General features: G+C 43.4%; 1 protein-coding gene across 1 annotated transcript in view; it reads left to right on the forward strand.

The window, feature by feature from the left end:
• Window positions 1-20,610, forward strand: part of Pdgfrl (platelet derived growth factor receptor like) — a 61,854-nt gene that overhangs the window by 17,313 nt on the left and 23,931 nt on the right. The window contains exon 2 of the mRNA XM_031339599.1: window positions 1,057-1,354. Coding sequence (XP_031195459.1) covers window positions 1,057-1,354 — 298 coding nt within the window. The remainder of the gene's footprint in view (window positions 1-1,056; window positions 1,355-20,610) is intronic.

The raw sequence follows: 20,610 nt of genomic DNA on the forward strand, positions 1-20,610 counted from the left end.
TGGTGGTTGTAGGTATGTGCAGAAACCAGAGGTCAATGTTGGGTTTCTTTCCATATTACCCTCCTCATTAATTTTTAAGACTGTCCCTCCCTCGCCAAACCCAAATTGAACCTATTGGCCAGTGAGCTCTAGGAATCCACCTATCTCCATGACCCTCCCCATCCCCTTGGATACCTCAGCACTAGGATTACACACCAGCCTTATGTACTTGCTGGGGATTGAACTCATGTCCTCATGGTTTCCTTACAGGCACTCTACCATCCGGGGCCATCTTGCCAGTCTTACAATTTTCAATTGCTTGCTTGTGAAGCTTTAAGCTGGCACATGTCTGATATACCTTTTTAAGAGACAGGGTTTCATGTAGCCCAAGGCAACCTTGAGGTCGCCATATAGCCGAGGAGAACTTTGAATTTCTGATTCTCCCGACTCTACATTCTGAGTGTTGAGTTTACAGACGTGTACCACAATATCCTGTCTTACACAGTACTAGGGATTGAACCAAAGGCTCAGGTGCATACTAGACCAGCGCAGTACCATCTGTGCTATATCCCCAGCCCTATAAACTTTGCATTCTACAACAAATATGGAGCCCACTCAACATTTCCACTTTGAGAGATGTTTTAAGACACCTGAATGCATTTCTAATGCTACTTGTGTCTCTCGTCCTTAGAGATAGACATCTTTGCATTTAAAGAGTCACCTTAAATTAAGCACCAGGAAAAGTGATTGGTGAGACCTAAAACAAATTCTGGGTGTCTCCAATGAAGCCTTCCTAGGTGACCACCTTTGTGAGATGGAATATGAACAAAAAGAAAAAAAAATTCTGGTGTTAAAAGGGCAAATTTTAATTTATATTTTGAATAATATCCTTGAAACTGAAATATGTTTCCTTTAAGCTGTTGTCTAAACTAAAGAATGGATGAAGAAAAATGACTACTTTGTTGCTTATGATTATGGCTGAAAAGAATTTGGGCATAGGCCAGAGAGCATTGAAGTCACCTGCTGGGGGTTCTTAAACTCGGGAAATGTGGCTCAGTGTTTCTCACATCTTTGCAGTTGCTGGCCAACATCTTCCTAAGAACAAGCGTCCAAAGGAGCAAGGAGAAAACAGGATCAAACCAGCCAACAAAAAAGCCAAACCCAAGATTCCTAAGATAAAGGACAGGGATTCAGCTGACTCAACTGCAAAGAGCCCATCCATCATGATGCAAGCGATGGACAATGGTCGCTTCCAGAGGCCTGCTGCCACAGTGAGTCTCATGGCGGGGCAAACTCTAGAGCTCCGATGTAAGGGAGACAAAGTGGAGTGGAGTTACCCCGCCTACCTGGACACCTTCAAGGACTCCCGTCTCACGTAAGCATCACTGCCTTCCTGTTCATTGTGCTGGGCCAAGGGTTTGACTTTTCTTCCCTCATATGACGTCTTGCCTCTGACAGCCACCATCACATTCCACATGACTATAAAATAGAATAAGCGTCTTCAGTGTCACTCTCCTAGATGACCACCCTTGAGAGATAAGGTATTAACAAAAGAATAGTGTTCTGGTTTTACTTTAATTTTTTAAAAGACTTTAAAAATAGATTATTCTCTTATATAATATAACCACATTACAGTCTCCCTTCCCTCTACTTCTCCCAGTTTCTCTTCCACTTCCCTTCCTATCTGAATCCACTATCTTCTTGTCTCTCAGAAAATAACAAGCCAGGCAGTGGTGGTGCACGCCTTTAGTCCCAGCACCTGGGAGGCAGAGGCAGGTGGATTTCTGAGTTCGACGAGGCCAGTCTGGTCTATAGAGTGAGTTCCAGGACAGCCAGGGATATACAGAAAAACCTTGTCTCAAAAAACAAAAAACAAACAAACAAAAAAAAAAAAAAAAAAAAAAAAAAAAAAAAAAAAAAAAAAAAAAAAAAAAAAAAAAAAAAAAAAAAAAAAAAAAAAAAAAAAAAGAAAGAAAGAAAAAAGAAAGGGAAAGAAAGAAGAAAAGAAAAGAACAGGCTTCATAAAAGGTAACAATAAACTATAATAAGATGAAACAAAAAAGCTGTCACTTCAGAGTTAGACAAGACAAATCAATGGAAGGAAAAGAGCCCAAGAGAAAGGACAGGAATCAGAGACCCATTCATTTACCCACACAACAATCCTATAAAAACACTAAGCTGGAAGCCATAATATATGTGCAGGGGACCTGGTGCAGCCCTATGCTCACTGATCCCATCTCTGTACGTTCATATGAGCTTTGCTCCTGTTGGTTCAGGCGGACTTGTTCTCTGGTGCCCCCGTCCCCTCTGGCTGTCACACTATTTCCACCTCCTCATCCTCCATGCTCCCTGAGCTTGGGGGGAAGGAACTTGATGGAGACACCCCATTCAGGGCAGAGTGTTCCAAAAGCCTCTCTCTGTGTGTTCTGGTTTCATAAGGGCAAATTTTAGTTCATATTTTTCTGATTTTAAGGAAGGTCTTTGAAGCTGAAATACATTTCTTTTTAACGTATTGTCTTAAAACCAAAGAATGGGTGAAGAAAAATGGTTGTTTTATGATTTTAGCAGAAATTAGTGAAATTCTTCCCACAGTTAAAAAAAATTGTCACTCATCCCATAATGTTCCTTGGAAGAAAGAGTTTTATAGGAAACCATGTGACAAAAATGAATAGGAAACCGAACTCTTTTAGGAAAATGTAATGCACAGGAATGAGTATTTAAGAGTTCGTTTAGTGAAAATAATAGTATATTCAGTGTTTTCTGTTCTTTTTAAACTATCATAGGGAAACCAAAATGGCCACATGGGTTCCTATGAACAAACTGCCTAGAGACCAATTTTAATTGCTTCAAAACCTTCCAGCTATATCTAATTAGTTTTACTCTTATGAATATATGGTTGGTACAAAGACCAAAGAGTTTTTATGTCTAAGTGACTATCTTCTGGGGGCGGAGCTTATTCAAGAATAGTGGTTAAGATGATGGAGGGTAAAAAGCTGGTGCTCAGTGGTAGAGATCTTATCTGGTGTATTCAAGGTGCTGGGGTCTAGATCACGTGTGTGTGTGTGTGTGTGTGTGTACCTAGACACACACAGACAGAGAGAGAGAGAGAGAGAGAGAGAGAGAGAGAGAGAGAGAGAGAGAGAGAGAGAGAGCGAGTTCTGAAAAGCAAGAATGGAGAGTCCATTTCAGGTGGTCCTGAGAGAGCCCTGAGTACAAGCTACACTATGCAGGAATGTGTTTGGCATTTAAACTCTGTGTATCTTAAATTATTGTATAATTTAGGTGACTACCTAAATTATTTGGGTCTTTGTTTCCTTGGGGACAAAATGAAGTGGTTAGGATGCCATGATCAGAAAAGGCTGTGCGATGGCTATTCTTTTTCTTGGTTGTCAAATTCACATGTGTTGTTAACGTAGAATTAACTGAAACCCAAGCAGCTGGGTATACATACCTGTGAGGGACTTTTTTCTCCCTTAGGTTCACTTTGTAAGTTCTTTTCTCTTAGAGGATATTGACTAATTAATACAAAGTTGCCACCAGAAGTTTAAGAATGAATTTTGTATTTGGAATAGGCTTTCCAGTGTGCCACTGCCTCCAGTTATTAAAGTGTGTCTCTTTAGTTGCTGGAGTTACAGAAGTCTCATCTAGAAGTTCAGAAGAGCATTAAAGACTCATGTTGTGAATTACATACAAATGAAAGGATACAGATGCGTGTGATTGCACTGAAGCAATGGATTTGGTGATTCTGTATATAAAATTTATGACAATTTTGAAAAAACAAGGTACTGCTGGTTGGTTGCTCCTAGCATCTGTAGATAAAAATGACAAGGGAAAAAGAATGTGTTCTGTGGTAAAGCTAACCAATCTCCAGAATCTCAGAGTATGGTAAAGGACAACAATGACCTAAGGGACAGAAATGACCTGTTCCACATGCTCGTCAATAGTCTAAAGCCTTAACAGTGTGCCCTGGAAGAGAATCTTCTCTCCTGCAGCCACAGAGCTCATGGAAAATCAAAACAAAGCTCCCATTATCATAAGATGGGATAAAGTACAGCCAAATTCAAGGCCCAGCCTTAGAGGGTGTCAGCAATTAGAGTAAGGGCATTCGTTGGTAAAGAATGGGATTTGTTACCTGGAATGGAGATGTATGGGAGAACCCTATTGACACTGAAAACTTGGAACCCTCAAGTTCTCACCTGAGGAAGCAGTCTGTCCACCCCAGCAAAGGATGTGCTCACACCCTGACCCTCTTAAATGTTGCTGTGCTGGCTGGTTTTATGTCAACCATGACAAGCTAAAATCATCTAAAAGGGAACCTCAATTTTAAAAGTGCCTCTATAAGATGAGGTTATAGGCAAGCCTATAGGGCATATCCTTAGTTTATGATTAATTTCGGAGGGCCCAGCCCATTATAGATTGGGTCACCACTGGGCTGGGTTAATGAGAAAGCAAGCTGAGCAAATCATGGGGAGCAAGCCAGTAAGCAGCATCCCTCCATGGCCTCTGCATCAGCTCTTGCTCCAGGTTCCTGCCCTCCCTGCTTTTGATTATGAACTGTTATTTGGAACTCACAGTGAATGAAAGCAATCCTTTCTCACCCAATCATGCTTTTGGTCATCTTGTTTCATCAGATCAATAATATCCCTAATTAAGACAATTTCCTCTCCCTCCTTTGACTGAAGAAGTTAATCCTTACCATCAATGACCTTCTTGGAAGTAGATTAGGCAAGACAATACCGATGCTCCTCAAGGCCCATCCATAGTTGCTTCTAGACCTATAACCAAACTTGAGGCAAAGCAGGCCTCTAGAAGTAGGAAGTGTAGTCCATGACGAAATGTGTTACGTACTAAGGAGCTTAATGAATTTGCTAATTTATTCAAGCAGAAGTCTGGGGAATATGTGTGGGGATGGACTTTAAGGGTATGGGGGGTAATGGTGGAAGGAACATAAAATTGGATCAGGCTGAGTTTATTGGTATAGGCTCACTGAGTGAAGATTCTAGGTTTAATATATTACATTTAATAAGTCACAGGGTTAAAGATGATGTCAATGGTTTGTTTGAATTGTTTAAACGGTTTAAATGTTTGTTGAATAGTTGGCTGAAGCAGTTGTCAAAAGATGGCCTGCTGAAGGTTGTTGGAGATCCCTGATATCCCATAATAGCCAACACAGGCAAAGCAAATTTTATGGTGCATGACTCATAAAGACCTTTGGTACCAGCTAATCAATCATGGTGTTTCCAGGCATGGAATAGATAAGACACCTGCTGGGTTTTTGTTTGGTTTGTACGAGTGGGAAAATTCTCAAATGAAAGGCTACACTGAATGCTGGCAAAAGGGAATCTCAGCCAATGAAGACTTTCCAGACTTGAGCCAGTTTGCAGACCCAGAATTCCTTAAGTAAAGGAATGTCTACATTCCCCTTGGTAAAATAAGCATGAGTTTTACCATTACCCTTTCTCTAGTTCTTCCCCAGAGGGACCTATGGTCTTTTATAAGGGTAAAGTATACTGGGGGAAAGGACACAATCAGACTTTCTAGAGTCTACTGGATAGTGGTCCTGGGTTGATGCTGATTCTGGGAGAACTCAAGAAACATTGTGGCCTTCCTGCTAAAGTAGGGCCTTATGACGGTCAAGTGATTAATTGAGTTTTGGCTGAAGTCTGACTCATAGTAGGTCCAATGGGTCCCCAAAATCATCCTGGGGTTCTATCCTCAGTCTGAAAATGTATATTTGAGATATATATGCTTAGAAGTTGGCAGAATCTTCACATTGATTCCCTGAATTGGTATTAATAACCCTGAGTTGGGGATATTATGATTGGAAAGGCTGAATGGAACCCTTTAGAGTTGTCTCTGCCAAGGAAAATTGTGAATAAAAACAATATTACATCCCTAGAGGAACTGCAAAAATTAGTGCCACCATCAAGGACTTGCAAGTTGCAGGGGTGGTGGTTCCCATTACATCTCCCTTTAACTCTGCTATCTGGCCATTGCAGAAGACAGATGGACCGTGAAGAATAAGAGTTGACTATTGGAAACTCAGTCAAGTAGTGACTCCAATTGCAGCTACTGTACCAGATGTGGTACCTTTACTTGATCAGATTAACACATCTCCTGGTACACAGTATGCCGCTATTGATCTATCAAATGCCTTTTTCTCAGTACCTGTCCACTAGAAGCAATTGCCTTTCAGATGCGAAGGCCAGCAATATACCTTCAGAGTTTTACCTCAAGGATATATTAACTCCTCTGCCCTGTGTCATAACTAAGAAGGAATCCTGATCATCTGTCTCTTCTACAAACTATCACATTGGTACACTACATTGATGACATCATGCTGATTGAACCAAGTAAGCAAAGGAAGCAAGTTCTTTGAACTTGTTGGTCACATGTGTAGGTATCAGAGGATGAGAAATAAATCCAACCAAAATTCAAGGGCCTTCTACCTCAGTGAAATTCTTGGGAGTCTAATGGTATGAGGCATGCAGAGATATCTCTTTTAAGGTGAAGGATAAGTTATTATGTGTGGCTTCTCACACATGCTTAGTGGTCCTATTTGTCTAGAGACAGCATATTCCTCATTTGGATGTGTTAGTCTGACCCATATACCAAATGACTTAGAAAGCTCCTAGCTTTGAGTGAGAAAACTCTTCAAATTCAGGCTGCTGTGTAGACTGCTCTACCATTTGGACCAAATAACCCAGCAGACCCTTGTTGCAGGCCCCTATAGGTAAATCACAGAAGAGGCCTTTGGGATTTTGGAGCAAGGCTCTGCCCTCATCTGCAGACAATTCTACCTTTGGGAGAGGAAACTGAACATTTGACAATGGGCCACCAACTTACCATGCAACCTGAACTGCTCATCATGAGCTGAGTGTTATCTGACCCAGTAAGCCATAAAGTAGAATGTGCACAACAGCAATCCATGTGGTTGGTCCTAAGTGGGTAATGAAGGGACATAAAGAAGTTGCCCAAATGCCTATGATTTCTACACCTATTACAATGCCATCTACTGGCAAGCATGCACCTATAGCATACAGTGTGTTCCCTATGATTGATTGACTAAGGAAGTGAAGACTGGGGCCTGGTTTTCTGAACAAGCCAGAGTGGACAGCTACAGTATTTCTGGAACAACCCTGAAAGACACCAGTGAAGGAAATTCTTCACAGTGGACATAACTGGCAGTTCACATAGTCATACATATATTTTGGATGAGAAATGGCCAGATGTGTTATTGTTCACTGGTGGGCTGCATGCTCAGAGACTTGGAGAGAACAAGATTGGAAAATTGATGAGAAAGACATCTAGGGAAGAAGTATGTGGGTAGATCTCTTCAAAAGGGGGAGGATGTGAAGATACTTTTGTCACATTTAAATGATCTTCAAACGGTGACTTCCGCAGAAGAGAATATTGACAATCAAGTATATTGAGTGATCCATTCTGTGGACGGTCAGCCTCTTTTCCCAGCCATACCTGTCATTGCCAAATGAACCCGTGAACAAAGTGGCCATGCTGGCAGAGATGGAGCTTATACATAACTCAAACACATGGACTTCAGATCACCAAGACATGGCGGCTACAGCTGCTGCTGAGTGCCAGATCTGCCCAAAGCATAAACCAAGACTGAACAGCCCCAGATATGGCACCAAGGTGGCTAGGCAGAGACTGGTGTCAGGTTGACTACATCAGACCACTTTCTCCATGGAAAGAACAACACTTTGCCCTTACTGGGGTAGATATTTATCCTGGTTATGGATTTGCTTTTCTTGTACATAGTGCTTCTGCCAAAACTACCATGAAGGACTTACAGGATGCCTTATTTATCACAATGGCATTCCACACAGTATCACTTCTGACCAAGGAACTCACTTCATAGCCGGAGAAGTGTTGACAGTGGACCCATGATCGTGGAGCCGTAAAACCAGCCAAGGCTGCATGACCAGTTGCAAGAATGAGGATTATAACTGATAGGAGTGTTTCTGTCATATCTTGTTAAGAATGTGTTTGTACAGATATTTGTACAAAGGTCCCACCATGTACCCCATTAACCTGAGACAGCTGGCCTGATAGAAAGATGAAATGGCTTTTTGAAGACACAGTTACAGCCATCAGTTAGGTGGCAGCAGTCTGAAAATCTGGGGCAGATATATTAGATGCTTTGAATCAGCATCTAATATATGTCACAATTTATGTTTCTCCCATAGCCAGGATCCACAAGTCCAGGAATCAAGGGGTGAAAAGGGGAATAGTTTCACACACGATCACCTCTAGTGAATAGGAAAATGTTTGCTTCCTGTTCCTGCAACCTTAAGTTCTGCTGGCTTAGCAGATTTGTCACCAGAGAAGGGAGCACTCTCTGACAGGAGCCATAACATTCTATTGAATTGTAATCTCTGACTTCCCCTTGGATGCTTTGGGCTTCTGATGCCCGTAAACCAACAGGCTAAGAGAAAATCAGCAGTGTTAGGATGGGTGATAGATCCAGATTACCAAGGGAAAGTTGCATTGCTTCTCCACAGTGGAGATAAGAAAGATTATGGTTGGATTGCAGTAGGTCCTTTAGGGTGTCTCTTAGTGCTACCATGTCCTGTGATTAAAGTCAATGAGGAACTATGACAACCTAATCCAGGCAGGGTGACAAAGGGCACAGACCGAGGTTCTTGCTGAGGATGGAGGAAATACAGAATGGGTAGTAGAGGAAGGTAGTTATAAATATTATCTAAGGCCCCATGACCAGATGCGGAAACAAGGATTATAATTGACATGAACGTTTTTTGTCATGTCTTATTAAGAGTGCATTTGTACAGACATTTGTGTTTTCTCTCCTCCATTTCTTTATCATGTAATATGTAACATCATTTAAGAGAACACCAGTGGTTATCAGACTTAAGCTTGAGATACTAAAAGAATATCCCTCAAGGGACACTAACACCCATTCTATCTATAATGTGTTTGCAGTTGTACACGTGGTTGGGCGTAATTATGATCTGGTTAAGGATATAATGCACTTGCATTGTACATATAATAGTTATATCATGTTAGGCACAATTATGACCTGGTTATTGTTTCATTTAGAAATGAAATGATATAAAGCAATGTTGGTTGTGTGTCAGGTTGACAAGGGGTGGACTTGTAATGGCTATTTTTGATTGTCAACTATATCTGGAATTAACTAAACCCAAGCCACTGAACATACCTGTGAGAGGTTTTTTTTTTTTTTTTTTTCTTAAATCATTTGAAGTGGAAAGACATGCCTTTGTTCTGGGTCTTTTGTGGTGGGAAGACAGACCTTTTGCTCAGGTCTTTTGAGGTGGGGAGATCCTCCTTTAATCTGGGCCACCCTTTCTGCTAGCAGCCGAAACAAAGGACATGAACAAAAGAAGCTTTAACTCTGCCTGCTTGCTCTTGCTCTCACTGGCAAGTCTGTTCCTTTGCTGGCATTAGAGCCCATTGCATTGGGATTTGAGTGTAGACTGAAGATCAGCTGACACATTCAGCCTCCTAAACTGAACAGCCACCAGATTCTTGGACCTTCTGTTGGTAGATAGTCATTGTTGGACTAGCTGGACCACTGTCTACTCATTACTCTAATGAATCTCATTTATATATGTGTGTGTATATATGCATCTATATACACACACATATATGTATATATACACATATATGTATATATACGCATATATACATATGTATGCATTTGTGCAGACATATAATATCCATATTCATATAATATACTATATCTCATATAATCTCATATACTATATTTCATATATAATCTCATATAATATACTAAATAATACATGTATTACACATATATTTAATATATTTAATATATTTAATATATTTTCCTCTAGAGAACACTGACTAATACCATCTGTCAGGTCTTATTTTCTATGTTTCAGTGAGGAAGTATAGGGTGCTACCTCTTTGGGGTGACAGGAATGGGAGGGGGAACGTGGGAGGTGGTCATCATAAACTCTGCATGTCCACCCGCAATTCCTTTTTCCACAGAAACTCCATGTTTACAGAACCCTTTTCAAGAACCCCACCAGCACTCAAACAGAAAATTGGGGAGCAACTTCACCTTCTTCCTCTCTTTCTCTCTCTGCCCCACCCCCAACCCAGTCAACCACCAACTGCCAGATCCTAGCTGAGCCTTCTGCAGTTTCCTTCTAGCATGTTGAAGAAGGCAGAGCTGTGTCTCCCCTTGCTCAACCGTGGGACAGAGTTCAACCTTCTCCCAGCATGGAGGAGCCTCTGATCTGCACCATCTACAGAAGCCTCTGATGCCTACCGTAGCATCTCTATTCTCAAAGGCCGAGGTTCTAAGAGATGTTCCCAGAAGTACTAGCCTCCTAGGACTTAGAGCTTTCTGCTTCCGTTGCCTGGAGCCCTCCTGGTCCCTGGATACCTACTCACTTAAGCCCAGTTAGGCATGTTCTCTGGGAAAACCATGGCCGGCCTTGCTGGGGGTGCATTCTGGTGGTTCCTCCTGCTTCCTCTCTGCACCTCTCTGCATATTGGCACGTGCTTGCTTTTCTTTGAACCCTGCCCTTTTCACCAAGACTTGGCTGAGTGCTTGGCATATCACATTATCTATTTAATGATGCCTGTCATCCCAGGACACCTGCCTTTCTGCTCTGTAGACACAGAGCTTTGAAGACCCACAAATAAATGAGCCTAAGACCGAATCAAAGAGGGACATCCAGAATCAGGGCATGGGTTGACTTTTCACCATTAAATAGCGTTTGTTTCATCAACAGTGGGGACCTTCTTCAAACAGAAAAAACAGATGTGCCCCCCACAGACCTGTGAAACGTGAAAAATGTAGAAACATCCAGGCAGAACTCTGTAACAAACAACCATAGAAAACTGTGATCTATTCAACACAAGTTTTAAGAAACCGACTCTTGATGTCTTCCTTGGAACCCTGTACCTGTAGGCAGTAGAACACTTAGCCCGTGTTCTCGTTCCCATGGAGGGAGTTCTCGCCAGCCTTCTATAGCTATGGGGCTAGATGTCCCCCAGGTGTGCTTCCTGTGGAGCTGGGCACTTTTAACCAACTGAACAACTGAAACCAACACTGAAACAAAGTTCCAGTGTTAACACTTCTGTCCAGGTGTAATCTTCTGACCACTCTGTTTCTTTCCACTGAATAGTGGAGCTGTTATGAAGAGGACAGGGATCTAATGTGCACAGCCCTGACTATGTGACACAGAACCCAAATGGAAACTCTACATACATCTGTTGTTCCCAGTTGCTTCGAGTGTCACAAGTCGCTCATTACATATGAAGCAAGTTGGTATGTGTCTTAGTTAGGGTTCTACTGCTGTGAACAGACACCATGACCAAGGCAACTCTTATAAAAACAACATTTAATTGGGGCTGGCTTGCGGTTCAGAGGTTCAGTCCATTATCATCAAGATGGGAGCATGGCAGCATCCAGGCAGACATGGGGCAGGAGAAGCTGAGAGGTCTACATCTTCATCTGAAGGCTGTTAAGAGAATACAGGCTTCCAGGCAGCTAGGATGAGGGTCTTAAAGGCCACACCCACAGTGACACACCTACTCCAACAGGGTCACACCTCCTAATAGTGCCACTCCCTGGGCCGAGCATAGACAGACCACCACAGTACGTCTGGCTATACTCGTTGAGGCACACCATTTCTGACAAAGGATAAAACGTAATGCAAACAGCAAAAAAAAATACCCACCCAGATATAACTTAGTCTGTATTTATTTAGTACTGGAGGTTACAAAGTCCCCTGCCACCCACTGGTTTTTCAAAAGGCTTTTGTGTTAGCATGGATATTGGCCAATTCTGTTTGTTTGTTTTCCATAGAACAAAGTGGTCTACAAGGATTTTCTCAACAGTGAGTCTGGAATTTAAGAAAGTTAGCTTTAAAATCAACATTTCAATATATTGTCACAAGGAGTTTTAGCCAGCAGTGTTTTTACATTTATGATTTCACAGTCTACCTATATGTTGTTTCAATAGCAAAAGAGCGTTGTGTTGATGAAGTGTAGCATCGTTTCTTACCTGGCTCCAGTATGTGGCACTTTGGCAGGCTTAACTCTAAGTGTGCACACACACTGCACAAGTTACAAAGATTGTTTATTTGTTTCCAGTGAGAGATACGTTCAGGTTCTAAATATAATGGTTTTATTCTGTATCTTTCCTGCCATGAGAGCAGCGGTGGAGAGAGTTATGGAAAAAGATGGTGGGCGGGGCACAGCTAGGTCTGAGACCTGCTCCTCTTTCTTGGCAGTGTATGTGAGCTCATCTAATTGACTAATTCTTCTGTAGTCTGATATTTGTATCCATCTTCTCTCATAAAGAACGAGTCCCTTCGTGGCAAATGCCACAGCTGGTTACAGATCAGATTCCTAGCACCTAGGATGGTTCTCTGCCTCTTGCCAGAAATCAGGAAATACCTTTAGAGTCTGTGATGGTTTGTGTATTCTTGGCCCAGGGAGTGGCCCTATGAGGAGGTGTGGCCTTGTTGGAGTGGGTGTGTCACTGTGGGCGTGGGCTTAACACCCTCATCCTAGCTGCCTGGAAGTCAGTCTTCCACTAGCAGCCCTTAGATGAAGAAGTAGAACTTTCAGCTCTGCCTTCACCAAGCCTGCCTGGATGCTGCCATGTTCCTGCCTTGATGACAATGAACTGAACCTCTGAACCTGTAAGCTAGGCACAATTAAATGTTGTCCTTATGAGAGTTGCCTTGGTCATGGTGTCTGTTCACAGTAGTAAAACCCTAACTGAGACAGTGTCCTCATAATCTCAGAAGTCAGTTCACAGTCACATGCTCACTCACACACACAACACTGAAAGATACTTAGAGCCATGTGTGCACTCCATGTATGCACTGCATGTGTGTGCTATATGTGTGTACTCTCTGTATGCACTGTGTGTAGCAAAAGGAGGGAAGCGAAGGCAGACAGCTCATCTCCCTCCCTCCTGGCCATGGTGAATAGAGGTCGCTAGGGAGTTCCTGTTTCTTCTCTCTTTTTTTTCTTCCTATTTTTCTTAGACAGGATCTTGATATGTAGCCAAGTTGACCTTGGATGCGTGATTCTCTCGCCTTAGCCATCCCAGAGCTGATATTATAGGCATTCTCCACCAAAGCCCAACTTTTTTTTGTCCTTAAACTGCTAACTTCCTTCTCTTTCAGCTATAGACACCATTACTACATTCCTGGAGAAATTGGAACCATACAGTCCCTCTTTTTTTTTTTTTATTTTATTAATTTTCTTTATTTACATTACAAATGATATCTCCTCTCCTGGTTACCCCTCCAAAAAACAAAAATCAAAAACAAAAACAAAAAACAAACCCTGCTTCCTTCCCCCTCCCCCTGCACACCAACCCACCCTCTCCCACTTCCTGGCCCTGGCCTTCCCTTACACTGGGGAATAAACCTTCACAGGACCAACAGCCTCTCCTCCCATTGATGACCGACTAGGCCATCCTCTGCTATATATGCTGCTGGAGCCATGAGTCCCACCATGTGTACTCTTTGGTTGGTAGTTTAGTCCCTGGGAGCTCTAAGGATACTAGTTAGTTCATATTGTTGTTCATCCTAAGAGGCTGCAAACCCTTCAGCTCCTTGGGTCCTTTCTCTAGCTCCTTCATTGGGGACCCTATGCTCAGTCACATAGAATCCTTAATGCCCCTTTATCCTGTTTCTTTTTTCCCTGTTTTTACACCACCAGCAGGAGGGAATTACCTTGGATGTTTGCATCTTTCACATCCACATCCAATCAAAGGTCTTGTCTCTTACCAAGGATGGAGAAGGCCTCTGCCCTGGTATTCCAGGGGCACCCAGTACAATGCCTCCTGGCAAATGCAGGTTTTCAGAGAGCAAGAGATGCTGTCAACAGGGGGCTGAGAGCCAGTCTGGAGTTAGGTACCATGAGCGATATGACCCATGACCTTGGAACAAGGTCTATTTGAGCCTTAATTTCTTCAATGCATTTATTTACTTGTTAGTTCTTGTATGTGTCCACACAAAAGCCAGAAGGAGGCATCCAATCCCTCGGAGCTGCAGCTCTAGGTTTTGTGGGATCCCTGGCATGTTCCCTTGGCCCCAGGATCTGAGTTCAAGTCGTCATGGCTGTGGAGGAAGCATTCCTAACCAACCCCATCACCCAACTTTCAAGCCTAAAAACACAAAAACTTCCCCTTCCTTTTTTTTTTTTTTTTCCGTGCTTCTTCTTTTTGGGGAGAAAGTTAAGACAGGTCCTTACTTTGTAACCTAAACTGTCTTCATCCGGTAATCCTCCTGCCTCAGTATTCTAAGTACTGAGAATTCCCAGTATGGGCTACCATCCTTGGCTTCTGTTGTTTTTAAAATCTGCCTTCTTTATTTGTATTTCTTTTATTTGACATGTACTGGGAGGCAGGGGTTGCCTTCATATATACCATGTGCCACCAGTCTTGTGCCTGCAGAGGCCAGAAGAGGGTGGTTAGCAAGTCCCCCTGGAACTGGAGTGAGCAGCCATGTGGGTACTGAGAATTGAACCCTGGCCCTCCAGAAGACAGCCAGTGCTGTTAGTCACTAAGCTTTGTTGTTTTCTTTGACACATAGTGATTGTATATTTTAGTGGAGATGCAGTGGAATGACTTATACATGTACATAATGTGTATTAATCAAATTGGACTATTTAACATATTCATTACCTCATATAGTTCTCATTTCTTTGTGCTGGGAACATTCACAAGGATCTCTTCTACCTATTGTGGAATATCCAAAAATATTATTCACCACACTCACCCTACCAGCACTACACAGGAGGACCAAATTCCCCAGCCTATTGGAACTTCCTACCCACTGATCAATCTTTTCCTTTCTCCTTGCTCTTCCAGCATCTAGTAACCACTCCCATGAGGCATATGACTCACAGAGATAGATGGCTGGAGCTGCTGAACCTCGGAATGAGTCCAAGAACTTGGACTGGTCCCCTGGGTTTGGTTGGCGCTATCATCCTCCACCATCTGTGATAGGTCCTGTGGAATAAACTTAGATCCAAGTCACTCTTGGCCTCGGGAATCCAGTTTCAGGAGACATATACTTGCTACATCCTGGGACAGACTATATTAATACATCTAGTTTCGAGTTTAAGATTGAAAAACTAGTAAGTGGAACGTAATTTGCCTTCCTGGGAAAGCTTTTAAGTGGGTCATTTCCAAATCATGTCACAATCAGAATTCCCACTAGGTGGCAGGCTTTATTAGCATTACAATTGTCTTCTGTAAAAAATTGCAAATGAGGAAGGTGTGGCTAAACAACTCTGACAAGGTCCCTAAGAGGCCATAGCAACATGTTACAGGGGCTATATTTTCGGGTGCTGAGGTAGACTGGGGTATCTCTTCCACATTGGACCATTTCCAGTTGCATAGACATCCCCCTTCTTTGAGACCAGAAAGGAAGGGGAAGGGGCTTGAAAAAACAACCAGCGTGTATTACCATTTACTCTGCACCCTCCCCTGCTTCCAATGCTGCTTAAACGCTTCTACTAATGCGCAACTTCCTATGGAGGCATGTGGCCATGGAACTTCGCATGTTAGAGGAAGATAGACTATTAAATAAGCAGTTTAATACAGTTGGTGTGCGCAAGGCTGATGGAAATCAGGAGGCAAAAACCTCAAGCTGATATCTGAAAATTGATTTAACCAGGTAAAGAAGGTAGAGAAGAGGGTAAGAAAGTTCTAGAAAGAGGAGAGAGATGGCAGGAATCACCTAAAGGTAAGAGTAGCAGCACCTGCAACCGTGAGGGAGCGTGCTGAAGGTAAGGTGAGCAGAGGCAATGGAGGTGAGACGGATACCAGGAGGCAAGGGCTATATGCCAGGAGGCAAGCAGGAAGCCATACCATGGCAGCCTTTCTCAACCACATGGAGAAATTTAGAGCAACATCTAAGGTGATTATAAACCTTATTAATTTTGTGTGTATACACACACATACACACACACACACATATATTCTTGATCCATGCCTTTAGTTCCAGCACTGGGGAGACAGAAGCATGCAGGGCTCTGTGAGTTCAAGGCCAGCCTGGTTTACATTTCAAGTTCTGGACATAGTGAGATCCTGTCTCAAAAATAAAAGCAAACAGCCAGGTGATGGTGACACGTGCCTTTAATCCCAGCACTTGAGAAGTAGACAGATCTCTGAGCTCCGGGTTAGCCTGGTCTACAGGACAAGTTCCATGACTGCCTGGGATATACAGAAAAACTGTCTTGAAAAAACAAAAAAAGAAAGATAGAAAGAAAGGAAGGAAGAAAGAAAGAGAGAGAGAGAGAAAGGGAGAAAGAGAAAGAAAGAAAGAGGAAAGAAGAAAGAAAGGAAAAAAGAAAAGAAGGAAAGGAAGAAAGAAAGGAGGAAGGAAGGAAGGAAGGAAAGAAGGAAAAGAAGAAAGAAGTCAGGCAGTGGTTGCACATGCCTTTAATCCCAGCACTTGGGAGGCAGAGGCAGGTGGATTTCTGAGTTCGAGGCCAGCCTGGTCTACAGAGTGAGTTCCAGGACAGCCAGAGCTACACAGAGAAACCCTGTCTCAAAAAACCAAAAGAAGAAGAAGAAGAAGGAGAAGGAGAAGGAGAAGGAGAAGGAGAAGGAGAAGGAGAAGGAGAAGGAGAAGAAGGAAAAGAAGAAGAAGAAGAAGAAGAAGAAGAAGAAGAAGAAGAAGAAGAAGAAGAAGAAGAAGAAGAAGAAGAAGAAGAAGAAGAAGAAAGAGGGAAGGAGGAAGGAAGAAGGAAGAAGGAAAGAGAGAGAGAGACAGACAGACAGACAGACAGACAGACAGACAAATGTCAAGTACAGAATATCAAGCCACAATGTCTCTTCCCAGCCTGAGTGTGCCACAGCGAAACATTCTAGTAAAATGGTTCTGCCCGTATGATAACCCCGCTGGTGCATCAGTTGGTCGGTCAGCTGGTCCGTTTCCATCCATTCTGCAAACATTCCCTTTCTCCAATTCTGCTGTCCACACGTTTCAGGTGGGGAGAACAGGGAATTCTTGGCACTCTGCTGAGCCAGAAAACAAAGTAAGGCATTTGGACTGTGTGGCCCAGGCAAAGGGTTAAGTCAATCAAGGCTGGAAGGGAGGAGGTGCAAGCTGTGCAGCCTCACAGTGAGGAGACCATTTTTAAATAGCCTGGCTGACAAGGTGTAGTAGCCTAGAGCTGATCCACAGGAACAATTAAAAAAAAAAAAAAAAAAAAAAGAATAAGGGCCCAAACATTATCTTTCAGGATGTGTCTGTGGTGTGTGGTGTAGGGTGTTAACATTTTTCAGGCAAGAACTGGAAGCTGGGAGGAGTGGGTGGGGCTCAGCTCTCTTTGATGGCTGGTTCCTCTGAGAACAATAAATAGCTTTTAGGAGAAGAGAAGGCATCTGTATTTCCACTTGGCTGCACAGGGCAACAGCTCACTCCACCCACAGGCTACACAAAGGAGGGTGGGCCAGGGAAGCAGACCGTGGGCTGCAGGCCAGTCTCCTAAGCAGCCTGTCTCCCCAGCTTACACAGGGAAAGGAATCCATCCGAAGGGCATTTTCAAAGACAGGAATGTGAGGAAGTATTTATGACCAGAAAGAACTCACTGATGAGAGAGAAGAAACTGCAGAAAGTGAACACCCACAGGTGATAGGTAGAGAGGGAGGTGACTTTCTTCCCCAGCTAACTAGTTGTGGTAAATATACACAAAACAGCATTGATCTCGGGTTTTTTTTTTCTTTAACTGCGCTTCCGTATACACCTCAGTACACTAAGGAAATTCGTTTTGTGAGGTGGACTTCTTTCAAATTCAAATTCATTTTCCTTCAAAAAGCTCGGTTTTCTTGGCAGAACAAATAAAAATGATGTGGGTTCTCCTTCTCTTTCTCCTTACGTGGGGCTGCAGGTTGGGTCCATGCACAAGTTGCTGTCCTAGTTCGCCTCAGCCTAGAGTCACCTGAGAGGAAAACCTCTCTTGAGGAATTGCTTAGACAAGAGAGTCCCGTGGGCATTTCAGACGGAGGTTGTCTTGGTTTTTAATAGAAGCGCTACCCCACGATAGGCGGTAGCATCCTTAGGACAACAGTGGTCGTGGGAGGGTGTATAAGAAAGCAGCGAAGCTCGAGAGAGAGATCCAGCAAGCAGTGTTCCTCCGTGCTTTCTGCTTCAGGTTCCTGCTCTGGCTTCCCTCAACATCAGACTGTAATTCATAAGCTGAAATAAAGCCTTTCTTTCCCCCTCCCGATGTTGCCTTGGGTCACAGGAGCAGAGCAATAGCAAGGCGAAAGCGTTCTCAAGGGCCGGGTGTGGAGCTCAGCAGCAGAGTGCTTGCCTAGTTCTATCAAGGTACTGGATTAAGTCCTTGGCATGGCAAGAAATCAAGAGTACATGCTGGAGCCAGCCTCTGATACCTATCTCCAAGTAAATTTCCACCCTGGAAATTAAAAATAAAGCGTTCACCCCACCCTAAAGGTAACAGAACAGGCCCCCACATGTCCCTAGAGATAGACTGGTGGGAAGGCAGGGTCCAAGTCTTCTCTGGGTGTACTGAAAGTTCTGACAGAGTTAATGGTGCAGAAAAATCACGGCTATGATCCTTTTGGGGCATGGGTGGGGGAGGGTAATAATAGACTCCGTCTCCTCTCGAGTTATCAGCATAGAATGAGGCCATGTGTGGAAAGCTCTTGGCCTATGTAGTAGGCCTCTCCGTGAGGCCGAGCTATTTTTATTCATTCTGTTGTATCCCAAAGAGGCAGAGCACAGGGAAATGGCCAGTCTGTCACAAGTTCTGTTTTCAGAAAAAGGCTTCCGTTTCCTATCTCCGTCTCCTACAAACTAGATAGATGTCCCATGCTGTAGTCTGGATCTGGATTATGACCCAAAGGCTGGTGTCCAGGCAATGGTACTGTTGGGATCTTTAGAAGTGTGGGCCTAGGGAAAGGAAACTAGGCCATTAGAAACATATCGTTGAAGGGACTATTGAGACACTGGTCCTCCACAGTCTGTGGCTGCATGCGCGCGCGCACGTGCGTGCGTGCGTATGTGTGTATGCATGTGTGTGTACACATATTTGCACTGTCTCTGTCTCTCCGTGTCTGTCTCTGTCTCTCTGTGTGTCTCTGTCTTTCTCTGTGTCTGTGTCTGTCTCTCTCTCTCTCAACTTCTTAGATTCCATGAAGTAATTATTTTTGCTATGTAGTCCCTCAATGATGTTCTTCACTGGGACCACTAAGCCATTATAGACTGAAACACCCTATAGTGCCAGACAAACTAAACCTTTTCTCATTAAAAGTTAATTCTCATGGGTATTTTGCTGCATTCAGGGAAGGCTGAACTAGCACAGTCCACAGCACCTCAAAGTGCTGAAAGATCCACATTAACTGCCTAACTGCCCTGGGGTACTGAGACCCAGCGGCCCCACGATTCCCCCCCCCCGCCCCCGTGTCTCCACATACTTTTGAAGGAGGGAGGAAATGCTTTCTGTTAACTTTTATTTTAAAAGAATGTTAAACGAATCCTCTCATTTCTTGAACATTATGAAAAGTCTTTATGTGATGTTTCCAGATGGGCTGCGTGGTATTAGAATATAAAAAGAATGAACGACAAGACGCTGGTAAAGTCAAGTCCATGTGCCAAGTCAGACAGGCTAGGGGTAGACGAAACTCTCGCAGATGACCATTTGGAGACTGCCGTTCCCTGGAAATGGTTTTGAGTGTCACTGAGCGACTCTGCCTGCTTTCCTAATGCGACCCTGCTCTGACGAATATGTCTACACGTGGGTGAGGTCTGAGGTTTTAGTTGCAAAAATAAAAATTGATGTTGTTGAGGTATGAACATTTTTGCCAAGAATTTCAATATATAAAATCTAAATAAAACTCTTTAAAGGGTTTGTCAGATGAGGAAGGCTGGAAAGGGGGAATAAAGGATAAGTTATGAAATGGAGAGTTTAATGTCCTGTGGCAACTGTTCAAAAGGGCAGGCCACGCAAAAGGAATTAACCAAGATGTCAGAGCTTTGCCCCTGTTGTCTGGACTCGGCTTCTCAGACAGCTCCACCCACCCGCCCTGCACTGGCTGTAGATTCTCTGTGGTTTCGTCTGCCCAGAGCCTTCCACGTCACCTGGATTCCTGACTTGTCTGCCCTGTCATGTGGCTTCAAGATCCTGCCACCTTTTAGACTCTATCCTGACTTCTCTGTAGGTCAATCCTGCTGCCCACTGCCTCTCCTTCTCTTAGACCATGGGGAAATCATGGTATCTCATTTGGTTTGGAAAGGAGGTCAATGTCACCGACATTGTAATATAACCGATGCTCTTTATGAACTCCAGTCAGTAGCTGAGACAGGCAAGGTGACCCTGTGTATGGAACTCTGTGTTAGTGACCAAAACTGATATGAAAGAGTGTACTCTCCTGTATTTATCTCCTAGGTGGCTCGTGGCATGGTCTAGTGTAGTGCATCCGGCTGCACATCCGGCTGGTAGGTATTTGGGTAAAGAATCAGAATGCAGCAATTATCTATATGAGAGACCGAGGGGTGAGCCCCACGGTGTGTCGAGGGTTAAGATTAATAGCTATTCATCTGAATGAAGTGCAATAGCCTATGAATAAGGACTCTCCTAAATTTTACACACACA

The sequence above is a fragment of the Mastomys coucha genome, unplaced genomic scaffold, assembly GCF_008632895.1.
Source record: "Mastomys coucha isolate ucsf_1 unplaced genomic scaffold, UCSF_Mcou_1 pScaffold22, whole genome shotgun sequence".
Taxonomy (NCBI): domain Eukaryota; kingdom Metazoa; phylum Chordata; class Mammalia; order Rodentia; family Muridae; genus Mastomys; species Mastomys coucha.